At 32.7% G+C, this 13,905-nt stretch overlaps 2 protein-coding genes across 3 annotated transcripts; both read right to left on the minus strand.

Moving 5' to 3' along the window:
* Positions 1 to 147: 147 nt before the first annotated feature.
* Positions 148 to 1,505, minus strand: LOC111913203 (U11/U12 small nuclear ribonucleoprotein 31 kDa protein). Its single transcript, XM_023908923.3, has one exon. The coding sequence runs from the start codon at positions 1,087 to 1,089 to the stop codon at positions 307 to 309; it is 783 nt and encodes a 260-aa protein (XP_023764691.1). The 5' UTR covers positions 1,090 to 1,505; the 3' UTR covers positions 148 to 306.
* A 9,250-nt stretch (positions 1,506 to 10,755) lies between these two features.
* Positions 10,756 to 12,807, minus strand: LOC111913202 (uncharacterized). 2 transcript variants are annotated; one of them, XM_023908922.3, is made up of 5 exons: positions 12,658 to 12,807; positions 11,804 to 12,055; positions 11,623 to 11,716; positions 11,361 to 11,427; positions 10,756 to 11,005 (listed from the first exon to the last, which is right to left on the minus strand). In XM_023908922.3, the coding sequence occupies exons 2-5, from the start codon at positions 11,961 to 11,963 to the stop codon at positions 10,952 to 10,954; spliced, it is 375 nt and encodes a 124-aa protein (XP_023764690.1). In that variant the 5' UTR covers positions 11,964 to 12,055; positions 12,658 to 12,807; the 3' UTR covers positions 10,756 to 10,951. The 2 variants fall into 2 exon arrangements, with proteins under 2 accessions (XP_023764690.1, XP_052622867.1); XM_052766907.1 differs by lacking the exon at positions 12,658 to 12,807 and adding an exon at positions 12,195 to 12,546.
* Between the last annotated feature and the right edge of the window lie 1,098 nt (positions 12,808 to 13,905).

Below are 13,905 nucleotides of genomic sequence, written 5' to 3' on the forward strand. Positions count from 1 at the left end.
AAAGTGGTTAAATATTGCCACATCAAAATTCAAAACCTGTTAACTTGTGTCATGTTCATGTAATTATAATTTAAATCACTAGACTATGATTAAGTCAATTTCTCAAACTACAAGACATAATTCTAATTTACACTGCAGTAATAAGTATAAATGAAACACAACACTGTATAAAGAAAAAATAAAAATAAAAAGTACATTGCTATTTCTTGCATTTAACCCTTTTAAGTTCAATGAAAGTACATCTTATGAACAGAATAGAACAAGAAAACTCATACCTTCATGTGTTTCATGATCTTTAAGTTTAAATCAATCCTCTTTGTCACTTTCATCACTAAAATAACTGGTTTTCTTTGTCTTCTCTTTTTTCCCTTTCTTCATGGTTTCATCTTGATTCCCATCCCTACCACCCAACAACCTCTCATCAGCCCCATTATCCACCACTGACGCCCAATTATCATCCTCAAACACCGCATCACCACCAGTTTCATCATCGTCCCCACCCCCTTCCTCCTCCTTGCTCCGCCTATATCCACCACCACCACCCTCTCTCCTTCCCCGTTTTGATGGCTGTGGACGCTCCCGTGGCCCAAACTGATTCTTTGGACACTCATACGACAAGTGTCCACCCTCTCCACATTCATAGCATCTGCTCTTGTCTTTATACACTCTTCTTTTAATAAACTCCGGAGCCCTACCATTATCAGCAGCTATGGAAGCAGTCAATGTTCGACCATTGAGAATTTTCCCATTGATTCCATTAACTGCTTTTACAGCATCATCACGAGCTACAAACAAGATGAAAGCAACACCACGGCTCTCCCGAGTAACCTTGTCTCTGAGGATTGTGACCTTGGCAACCTTCCCGAAAGTAGAGAAGATGGTGAACAGATCGGAGTTAGTGAGGCTATAATCAATGTTGCTAACGTACACCGTGGATTTGGATGGGGCTAAACCTCCACTCTTACCCCCACTAGATGATGAGGATTTTGTTAGGGTTTTATCGGAAGAGGAAGAAGGTGGTTGCGGTGCAACAGAGGAATATCTGTAGTAAAATGTTTCGTCTTCGTCATCGTCGCTGTATCTCCCCATTTTCGCAGCAACTAAAGCATCAAATCCTGGTCAGGCTTCAAAGTAGCAACTTACTTGAACACAGGTGGCTGCTTCGACGGAAAGTAGGTAAATATCTAGATTGAATTTCTCGAACACAAAAGTTGATTGAGCCTTCAACGAAACCCTAAATCGCCGTTCGAGTGCGCAAAATCGATTCCAAGAGCAAATCTCGCAGGTACACCGTCTGCTAAACAAGATTGTCGATGCTTAAATTCTTCATCAATCGTCAATGTTTGATTTTGGGGATATCCCGCGAGATTGATTTTGGGAAGAAGACGCGAATGTTTGGCATCCACTCTAGTCTAAAGATGCATGGATAGAAATTTCGCCACAAAAGTTTTTGAAATTACACTATATCAATCATATTTTCATAATCGGGAAAATGACTTAGGAGGTAACCTCTTAGACAAAACTGCACAAATGGTTCTTTGGGTAGCTCAAAATTGCTACTTTAGTTTAAAAAAATTTGGACTAGCACCACAGATTCAAAATTTTCATTTTGTTGCGAATTTGGTCCAATTTGGTATGAACTTTTTTATAATGACGATTTTGCCCTTACTATTTTTTTTCAGTTTTTTTATTAATTCTATTAATTTTTTGATGAAATAAAAAAAACAAAATAAAAAAACCAACTAACCCATCCATCTCTCTCTCTCTCTCTCTCTCTCTCTCCACCGTGTCACCGAAAACCACTGATAGCTGCCGAAAGCCACTGCCATCTGCCGGAAACCACCACAATCTGTCGGAAATCGCCGCCACAACCATCATTCTTGTCGGAAACCACCTCCAAAACTTCCATTCTATCCGCATTTCAACTTTCTGCTTCTTCACTCTCTTCTTGTCCGAAAACCTCATGAACTATCACCACCATTTGATGAATTCAAACATAATTTTTCCAAATATGAAGAACAAAACATTCTAATTTTTCTGATCTGAAGAACAAGAAGTACTTACAAACTTGTAAACCACAAGATTAACTAGATTTGTAAAGGCACAAGAACTATTTACAGATTTGTAGAAGCTTAACATTCTTAAATCAAAATCTACACTGATATGGATCAAGAAAGATGAACACGATGCTGATATGGATCTAGAAAGACCAAGACAAAAAAAAATTGGCAGCGAATACGTGGCCTGAGTCGTTCGAAGGTGTTGAAACCCCTTCATCAAAGCTTCCACCGTCTTTAGATCTTGAAAAAAGGACGATAGGTTTTTTTTCAAAATTGTAAAGGACGAAACTAGGATTTTTCTTAGTTTCTCTTCTTCTCCGTCGCCCTTCCCATATGGATTAGGTTTTTGTCCTGAAAATCGAGCTACCACTGTGGGATGGGTTTCCAGATATAAAGAGGAAGAGGGTTTTCAGATCGATAGATCTGAAGAAAGTTTTAAGACTTCACCGGTGTAGATCTGTTCTCGTCTAAGGACATTGGAGACATGAGCTCGCGACTGAAGACTCTCGAGGCAAAGAGGCGGATTTTGATTCAAGGTTTTATCCTCCACCGTTTCGTCTTCAGATCACCATGTGTGTCTTCAGATGAAGAACCCGAGAACTGATGAACTGATTTGATTCCGTCTTCTGATTTCATATTCTTCTTTCTCCATTATTCGATCTTCCCTCTATTTTCCCTTCCTTGATTGTTTAGGGAGAAAAGTCTAGAGAAGAAACATATCTCAGATCTGGTTTTGGTTGGACGAGAGAGAGAGAGAGAGAGAGAGAGAGAGAGAGAGAAAGAGAGAGAGAGAAAAAAGGAGGGGTTAGTTGGTTTTTCTAATTTATTTTTTATTTATTTCATCAAAAAATTAATATAATTAATAAAAAAAACTGAAAAAGAAAAAAAAAGTAGGGCAAAATCGTCATTATAAAAAAGTTCATATCAAATTGGACCAAACTTGCAACAAAATGAAAAGTTTGGACCTGTGGTGCTAGTTCAAACTTTTTTGGACCAAAGTGGCAATTTTGAGCTAACCACAGGGACCATTTGTGCAGTTTTGTCTATTGACAACTTCTTCTTCTTTTACATAATAAAGCAATTAACTTGTATAAGTATTTAAATTACACTAATATTACCAACTAATATATGTTTTAACCGGTAACTCAAAGGGAATATGACTTAGGAGGGTAACTACCTATTATCCGTGTTCACATATTGACAACTTCTTATTTTTTGTACATAAGAAAGCAACTAACTTGTTTTAACTATGTAACATCCCAAAAATCATGACCAAAAATTTCGTTTTTAATTTAATACTAAAACCATAATTGTCAAACAATTAATTTAATACTCCGGCAGCGGGCCCCGCCCGTTATCAGGACCTGTCTGGCATCGAGCCCCGCTCGGTATACAGATGTGTCTCTCTTAGGCCACACATAAAGAAACATACTCTATTGTATCCTTGTTCTAAGAAACATACTCTGCTAATAATGAGATACAGAACTTTGTCCGTACTCAACTAGTTCCAGCCAGAGCTTCAGCAGTGCAAGGAGAGTCTCCTCACTGTGTGAATGTGTCTAAGGCCACAATGTCAGCCCATGTAGTCTATGAGTAGGAAGACCCGGGGGTTAGCCCTAGGCATTGTATGCTAGTATGTTATTCTAGACCAAGGTCCGATGTCGGGCGGGTGCCCGAGGAATGTTTGCATGTTAGATTATACTTGTTGTCTGTGTGATACTTGTATGTGCCTGGTAGGGAGGTGAGTGTAGGCGAGGTCCCGTATCTCATCACTAGCTGAGTACGGACGGTGTTCCGTATCTTATTATTAGCAAAGTATGTTTCTTAGGACAGGGATATGGTATAATATGTTTTTTATGTGTTAGCATGTTATATGATTGTATGTGTTTAGCGGGTGGGGCCCGGAGACAGGCGGGGCCTAAGATAGATAGATCTGTATACCGAGCGGAGCTCGATGCCAGGCGGGGTCTGATGACGGGCAGGGCCCGATGCCGGAGTATTAAATTAATGGTTTGACAATTATGGTTTTAGTATTAAATTAAAAACAAAATTTTTAGTCATGATTTTTGGGATGTTACACAGTTAAAACAAGTTAGTTGCTTTCTTATGTACAAAAAATAAGAAGTTGTCAATATGTGAACACGGATAATAAGTAGTTACCCTCCTAAGTCATTTTCCCTTTGAGTTACCGGTTAAAAAATGTATTAATTGGTAATATTGGTGTAATTTAATTAGTTAAAACAAGTTAGTTGTTTTATTATGTGCAAAAAAAAAAGAAGTTGCCTATATGTGAACACGGATAAGAGGTAGTTAACCTCCTAAGTCATTTTCCCTTTCATAATTATATCTAGGGCTCACTACGCAAAGCAATCTTATTTTATGGAAGAAAAAAAAAAGACAAAAATAACATAATCCTAACTTGTTACCCTATATGTTTATCTTTTAACCCATTAGGATTTTTGTCTTAACTTGTATTTTTTTCTCCACTTTATTTATGTTAACATGTTAAAGAAGAAAGTTTTACATAAATGTAGCGAGTAAACAAGCAATAAGTTGTTCGGCAACCCCTTTTTGGATGACAAAACTAATTCTTTTAAAATCATTTTTAGATCTTGGGGTAATAACATTACTATGCATGACCCATTGGACTTTATTGAGTAGCTTCACAGCTTCTGACACAAGGAAACCGGAAGTATCAAATGCAAAATGTATAAACGTGTGTTGATTTTCCATGCACGTTTTCTCATGTTTTGTCATTTTGCATGATGCAGCTTTTAAAACAGTTTGCTCCACTGTGAAAACCTCACCCCCTAAGCCTACAAGAGGGGAAACCCTTGTTAGATCCATACATGCATGCTTCCTTCCAGCCCATCCAAATATTAAAACATCAGCTGGTCTTAGTGTTGATCTTCCTTCCAATGAGTCAATCAGAAAGTTCACAAGTGCCTCTTTCTTGGCAGAAACCCCAGCACGCCTAAATATGTCGAAAAGAACATCCCTAGGAATATGGCTCAATTATCATGGTATCAGAGCGGAGGTTTGATATGTTAGAATATTTTGTAACAGTCATCTGTGGCGTGGATGTTCGTTTGATTGTTAGCATTCACTTGTTGCTGTTAGTTTGTTGTTGTTCGATTTCTTGTTGCTCAATTGGTTGCTTCCGATGGTTTATTGTTCTTGTTCTCTGATTGCTTGTCTATCGTTGTGGTTATTTATTTGTTGTCAACATGACTGGAGACGATGATTCCTTTCAGTCAATCAGTACTCGATTAGATGGAAAGAATTACACTTATTAGAGTTATGTTATGAAGAACTTCCTTCGTGGGAAGAATATGTGGGGCAATGTCACTGGGACTAAAGCCAAACCTTCAGTGCTTTAAGCTGAAATTTTCAATTTGTTGGTTGATACTTGGGAGACTGATAACTTCAAAGTCATTATTTAGATTAACAATTCTATTACATAGTCTATTAGTATGCAGTTGGCTAAATATGACACATCAAAGGAGGTTTGGAATCATTTGGAGAAACTGTATACTCAGTCAAAATTTGCTAAACAATATTAGTTAGAATATGACATTCGTGCCCTTCAGCAAAATGATATGAGTATTCAAGATTTTGATGTTGCTATGTCTGATTTGTGGGATCAATTGACTCTTACTAAATCTAACGAGTTAAAAGACTTTGAGTCTTATATTGCTAGAAGGGAAGAACAACGTTTGGCTTAGTTTTTTATAACATTGCGTTTTGATTTTGAAGGCCTATGTGGAATGATTCTCCATCGTTCTCCCTGTCCCTCAATGGATTCTTTTTCATGAGCTGATTGCTGAAGAAACTCATATCAAGTCTCATGTTGATAAAGATGTTGGATAAGGTGTCTAAGTCCATAATATATTATAAGTTCTAATATATTAATATGAAAGCATATTATTTAATTAGTCTTGATCTAAAATTAATTTAGAATTAATTTAGTGATTAAAAGTGTGACTAATTAAATATGGACTCTTGTATTTATATAGTGTGGGCTTAATGCTTATTTAGAATGGGTTAGGCTGCATGGTAAGTCCATGGAGCTTTAACCCATGCATCTCATGGAAATGAAAGGTCATGGGTATTAGGGTTTACATGGAGGTAACCCTAATCCACCACACTATATAATGGAATCCTTGGAACTTGAAATGACACTAGTTTTGTGTGTGAGAACTAAGGAGTGGCCGATTTCTAAGAGTGTGCTACTATTTTCTCAAGTTTCCAAAATTTATGGTGATTTGTGACTTCCATTTGAGGCATCCACATTATTGGTGCTAGGCTCTCAAACTTCAAGCAATCAACTACTACCAAAAGGTATGTAATTCTACTAAGAATGCTTTTTAGACAGAAGAAGAGTCCAAGGGGGAATAAGTCTAATGCTTGTTCATACCGAAACTTCTTGATTTATCTAACTTTGCTCTTTTCACCGTCTACCGACCTTCTTGCAAAAACATCATATCCAAAAACTTAGCATTGTACTCCTTTACCACCATTTTTCCTTTCTTCAACTCTAGAAAATCTTTCTCCAACTGCCTTATCTCCTCAGGTGTGTACAAGGTCGGTCCTGAGGATTCAAATGTCAGGACGAGCTGGAAAAAAGGCCCTTAGGCCTTAACATGTAACAAATTAAATTACAAAAATATTTTTTTAATAGCTAACCGACGATCCATGCAGCTCTCCTAGCATTCTTGTTAACAAATTAGTTGATCAGCTCTTCGTAGTTATGCTCTCTAAGATTTCATTCTCAATAGAATAAAGGAGTACAAATTTTGGTTATTGGGTCGGTTTAGTAATATCATCTTATAGCAAATTATTTAATAATTTATACCAATAATCAAAATATATTAAAAAAAATACTCATATATTTTATAATTGTTCATGACGAGTTCTTTACTTGTATTTTTTAAAAATCTATAAATACATAAGTATCTTATTTACTTATAACTATCTAGTATAATATAATTATAATATGAATACTTCATCAAATCAAAAGTAATTATGTACAAAAATAAAATAGGAAAAGGAAGTTCTAACCATTAATTAAGTTTTTATTTTATTTTATTTTATTATTTTGTTTAAAGTATACTAGACAATATAAACTTGATGTATCTAAACATGACATACATCATCAATAAAGTTTTTAAAGGACACGCAAATGACTTTTAGTTTCAAGGTGCAATAACTTTTCTAGATTCAAGTTGGCAAAATGACTTATCAAGGTAATTATTTTTTCGGTATGTTCACATCTGGGTAACTATCTATTTTTTGTATACATACAGGTAACAAACTTGTTGGAAGTGTTCACATATGCCTATTATGACCTGCTGTAGCAGGTTACATCCTAGATGTGAACACTTTCAACAAGTTCGTTACCTAGATGTGTACAAAAAAATAGTTACCCAAATATGAACAAAACGAAAAGTAAGAGTAAATTATACGAATGGTCCCTGTGGTTTGGGGGAATTTGTGTTTTTGGTCTCTAACTTATTTGTTTTTAACTCGGATGGTCCCTACTAATTATTTTTGTTGCGCGTTTGGTCTCTGTCTTACCTAAAAACACTATTGTGCCCTTATTAATTTAACTTTTAATTAATTTTCTTATTTATGTATTTATTTTTTATATTTTTTTAAAAAATTAATAGACCCCACATATATGTATCTCCTCGGATGATCCCTACTGTTAATTTTTTAATTAATTTATATTTTTAATGTGGATGATCCCTACTATTTATTTTTGTTACGCATTTGGTCACCGTCTTACCTAAAAGACTATTGTGCACTTATTAAGTTATTTTTTAATTAATTTTTTTATTTATATATTTAAAAAAATAAATAAGACAAGGACCAAACACGCAACAAAAATAATCAGCAGGGACCATCCGAGTTAAAAAAAATAAGTAAGGGACCAAAAACAAAAATTCCCCCAAACCATAGGGACCATTCGTGTAATTTACTCTTATATTTCGTTTTGTTCATATTTGGGTAACTATTTTTTTTTTGTACACATCTAGGTAACAAACTTGTTGAAAGTGTTCACATCTAGGATGTAACCTGCTATAGTAGGTCATAATGAGCATAGAACACTTCCAACAAGTTTGTTACCTGGATGTGTACAAAAAAAAGATAGTTACCCAGATGTGAACATACGAAAAAGTTAAGTACCTTGATAAATCATTTTCCCATTCTAGTTTATAGGTCTAGACTTTGACTTTTCATATAGAGTACCCGTTAAATTAAATTGCATCTACGCTCATGACCAAAAAAGGGTGGTGTAGTAGACACTCCACTCTATTTTATTATGCCTATTTAAAGTAATAATTAACTCATCATTGAAAAAAATAATTTTCTCTCTCTTACTTAATTAATGGTTAAGACACTTCATTTTACCATATAGACACTTTAATTTAATTTTGAAATATTTTTATTGGTTGAAATTGTATTGTTTTTCGAAAAAGCTGATTATAAATAGTTAATTATAGGTTGACTTTTTTAAAAAATGGTCAATAGGGTGTCTTATTACCAACACCATATATATATATATATATATATATATATATATATATATATATATATATATATATATATATATATATATTCTAAAACTAAAAACTAAAAGTATAAACAAGTTGACATATCTAAAACTGAAAAAAAAAAATTATATAGAAAATAAGTTTTTGAATTTTTTTTGTTCAAATCATTAGTTTTTTTTTCAAACTTTATTATTGTTTTGTTATATTCAATTAAATTTTACGAACTTTATTATTTTTTAAATTTTCTTTTATTGCTTCGTACAGATCAATGATTATAATTACCAAAATAAAAAAAAACATTAAAAAGTAAAACTAAAAAAAAAACTATTTTTTTTGTAACGGTAAATGATACAGTATAAAACTTCACCATAACATTAAATAAAAAAACATAACATAAAAAAAAACATATTAAAACGCATTTGTCATTTAATGTGTTTTAAGAAAAATTGGTTGTATTTTTAGAAGCCCATAATTATAATGTTAATAAACACATATATTAATAAAAATATTATAAAAATAATTTTAAGAGACATATTTGCAAAATAAAATACTAATAACTACAAAATAAAAAAATCTGAATATATATCATTTCAAAAGAAAATATTAAAACTATTATTAAAAAGCATATAAACCTTTTCTATTCTTTTACATGTAACCTAATAATAAATATATTTCTATTATATAATTTAAGTCTATTATTCTTTTTTTTAATGTATGCATTTTATTATTTCCAAATTTTGTCAAAAGAGGTGCAGTAATAAAATTATTGAAAACTCAGTAAAAAGTTAAATATATGGAAACAAAATAAAATAGTAAACATAACTTTAATATTTATTGTTGAAAACTATCTTATTGTTATAAATAAAAAAGAAATAAAGAAATAAAATAAAAAAGACGTGCAGTAATAAAAACAAAACGATGAGTTTAAGTTTTTAATGTAGCAAAAGGTAGCCAATAAAACTCAGTCAAAAGATGATTAATCTTAGGTCAAAATAGAATGGAGTGTGATAGGGTGGAGTGCATAAATAAAAAGCCCCCAAAAAAATCTAACAAATCTCAAAAGGAGAGAGTTTTACCTACAAAATAATTTAGAAGGAGAAAGAGCTTTACCTACAAAATATTCAAATGTAGTAGAAGCAACGAAGGTTACAACAACGCCGGCGATCGTCAGTCTTCAGTTCGATTAAGAGACGATGGGTATGCTACGCGATCGAAGACAAGGATGTGGGAGACGACCATAACCATAAGTCCATATTTTTTACACAAAGAACGGTTCAAAACAGATTGCGATCGCCGGAGATCGGAGACTGCTAGAACAGTGAGTCGGCAACCGGCAACGGTTCAAAACTGGAAGACGAAGGGTTTGGAGACGGTCCACAAAAATCGTAAACCTTTTTAGGGTTTTAGTTTTTGATTTCACTAAGTTTCTATCAATACGAGTTTGAAAGATTGTTTGTTATTATATTTTTGAAAAACATTTTGTTTATCTAACTCCTACATTTCAGCTCTTAATTCTTTTTAAGTTTTAACATTTAAGAATAAATTATGAGACATATATAAAAGAGATCAGAGTTTTTTTTTCTTCTTTTGTGTTTCTACGTTCATCAAAGGCTATCCTGAACATAGTATTAAAAAAATTGGCCCCTTAAAAAAATAGGCCCTATGCCAATGCCCTCTTTGAAGGTTGCTCTAAACAGGCCTGGTTGTGTATAATTGTTCTTTCATCTTCTCTAGTAGTTCATCCCAAGTTAAATTCTCAACAACACGCCTTCCAATAGATATTTTCAAATTATTCCACCACCTTATTTCGTGGTTTGTAAACCTGTTTGCTACATAATCGGTTCTTTGATTGTCTTTGCGTTGACAATCCACAGAAGCCATCTCCATCACCTTAAACTCATGCTCCGATATCAATTGAAACACCCCTTGCTCAAGCTATCTGAAAAATCATTTAAAAACAAATTCATTGTTTAAGATCTTACATTTGCCATATCTATTTATCAAAATAAAGTTTTCTTGATCTACATATACATCACATGCTTTTATTTTTATTTTTTAACATTTCGGTGTAACAAAATGTCCATCTTTATCATTTTCTTATGCAAAATTGACTTACAATTTACCAAGGATCAAATAAATAGCAAAAACCTTAAGAAGTTTATATTATAAGTACATGAAATCTTGTTACAAAGCTACTTCTTGGTCCCTCCTAAGCTTTTGAAAGCCAATTTTTTATGCTATTAACTTACAATTGATCCTAAAAATCATCAAAAGATAAAAGAACAATGCTCATCCAAGTTTCTTTGAACATTATGGTAAATTCCAACTGATCATCTAATCATATAAACCCTCGTCAAGCCATATATCAACTAAGAAGTCTACCATTTCCTGCAAAAAAAAAAAAAAAAAAAAAAACATCCAAATAACAAAAATTAGAACACCTTTTGTTTGGTCAATACAAAGTTGACTTTTGAATGCATTGGCTGGAGGAGAAGATTTTACCAAGAGGGTGTTAGTTGTTACAATAAATAAAAGTAGTCAAGACGCAAAATTTCACTACAGCGAAATAGCTTGGCATTAAAATACTCGTTTTTGCATTAATATAGGCAAGATCTTTGCAATATTGAAATAACAGTTATAACACATCTCAAGAAAAAGTATTTGATTTGTGGTGAAAAATGAAATATTGCAATGTTCATGATATTTGATTTCATGAAAGAATGGTGAAAATGAAAATTATTACCGATAAAGGGATTGGCTCAGGAAAACGGTCATTATTTGAAAGCAAATCTTCATAAGTCGTTGACCAGCTGCAGTACAATCAAATCCCATGAGTGGATAAAGCAAACAAAATTGCATTTGAATTCTTGAGCTACGTTATCAATTTTGACTTTTGAGATTGAAATTAGTCTTTGAACTCAAAAAAATTCAAAATTAGACCTATAAACTCGACGTTGTACCACAAATTAGGGAAAAAAAAAAACAAATTGGAACGCAAATTAAACCTTATCACGGGATCTTCTGGCGTTCTTTCTCTTTGCGATCTTTGAGATTGATCCCCAATCCATTTTCGTCTGCTCTCGTTCCAAGAAATCAAACCTACAAAATCAAATAATTGATTCATAAAAGATATTTGAGAAAAGAAGCAATGGTCTTTCTGTATTAACTCATAAAAGAAACACCCACCATGGTTAATAAATACAGTGGTGTTACTTCCTTTGTTTTCCGGATGCTTCCTTCCTTCTTTTACAGGTGTAGAAACTTCTAAAGGCCGAGAATTTCCAGTATCCACTTCCATCATCATAATATTGTTCACCATCGAACTTGTAGTGTCGACTTCCATCATGTTTACAGGTATTAAAAAACAATGCTTTTTCACCTCATTTTTTGAATAAACGTATTCAAGATTTCGTTTGTTAGCTACTCATGGCTATAAATCTGCAAAAAAGAAGAGTATATAATTGATGTAAAACAAATAAGCGAAAAATACATCTTATTTGATCGGATATGTGAGCTGATAATTCATTTTAATTAAGGAATTCCCTATCTTTTCAATTGAGGAAGGATATGATATTACATTCACTGATAGAAAGAACACCGGTAATTCCAAATTTACCAAGATCCCACCGACATTCCTAATTAAAAATCAAAAGATCTCACAAATCATGTTTTATTAAGTGTTTATGTCCTCGAAAACCATCTTGAATCTAATATAGGATGTATCTTAGGGATTTGCTTTTGACTTTTAACAGAATTTGCTCTTCAATAGTTCAACAAAAAGTCAAAAAGAAAAGGCATTGCATCAAATACATGCATTCCACATTGTTAGAAAGTAACACAAGAATTAGATATGAAATCCCCAAATCTCACAGACTAATGAATCAAAGAGAAAACCCATTTGTTAATTACATAACAAGTAAAGCATGAACAAGAAAATGAAATTAAATAATAAATATAACTTGACAAATAATTAAATAAAAATGAAAAAAATAGAAATAGAAAGAGAGAGAGAGAGAGAGAGAGAGAGAAAGTAGGTGTACCTTGTGGAAATGACCAGATTGCGGAAAGAAAGAAAGGAAATTCAGGAGACGAGAGGGGTTTATATAGAGAAAAAAAATGATTATTTATTTATTTTTATTGTTTGCTTTTTGGCAACTTTCTTGCTGAATACATCTTTTTCGACCCTCGGTCAGTTTCGGGGCCCCTTGTTTCTCAATGGCGTGGATCTTGTCTGGATATCTATTTTTTTCGAATGTAAAGACGGGAATGCCCTTGGATATTACAGTTTAGACTTTGGTTAGGTGAGGTTATCTTGGACATTTTAACATGCCCACAGCCTTGCAGCTTCCCATGGAAAATGACCCATTCTTTGTTTTCTTTTTTACACCTTTTTCACTTTAAAAATAATATTCTTTTACTTATATATATTACTATTGGTTTAAAAAAAATGAAAACAATGATGTCTTATCATCTCTTAATAATAGTCTTCTTTTTTTTTTTTTTTTTTTTTTTTTTTTTAATTTATGAACTCTGATATTAAATTTGAATTCTGAAAGTTATATATAATTCAGATGCAACTTTTTTGGCACAATACTACATAGTTTGTTATAAAGTTATATATGTTATAATGTTAACAAGTGATTTTAAAATTTTGTAAGAGGACTAATGATACGATATATCGTATTATCAATTGATTTTGGTGCCCAATACAAAAAACTTGCGATTTCTGCAACCAAACCTCCCGGAAAGAAACAAACTATAAAAATATAAATGAAACATCATCAAGACATTGACCTAAAATATGTGAAAGTGAAGTTCTATTTTCTTTAATATTTTAATTTGTATATATGAAAAAATATTTATGTCAAAAAAAAAGAGAAAACTGTAGTTGTCTAGTTTGTAATTTGTTAGAGTTCCAAAATAATTTCAATTTGTAAAATTAGTTTTTTGGCATGGTTTTACTGTGGATATAGTAAGTCAAAATGTTAAAAAAAGTTGTCTATTTTGCCTTTCTATTTTTTTTTCTATTTGTTTTAACATTTTAATTAATAAACAATATAAATGACTCTTTCTTTCTTTTTTTCTCTCTCTCTCTCTCTCTCTCTCTCACACACACACACATACAAGAGAGACCATAAAAATATGGTGCTAGAAAATCATTATGAAGAAGCCATGACAGTAAGAACGGTATTATCATGAAACAACCACAAAAGGCACCTTATTTTCAATTCATACCACTACCTGCCAGGTTAGAGCAAAACTCAGTGCATAACGAAGACAATAGGCAT

The sequence above is a fragment of the Lactuca sativa genome, chromosome 8 (genome assembly GCF_002870075.4).
Source record: "Lactuca sativa cultivar Salinas chromosome 8, Lsat_Salinas_v11, whole genome shotgun sequence".
Taxonomy (NCBI): Eukaryota; Viridiplantae; Streptophyta; class Magnoliopsida; order Asterales; family Asteraceae; genus Lactuca; species Lactuca sativa.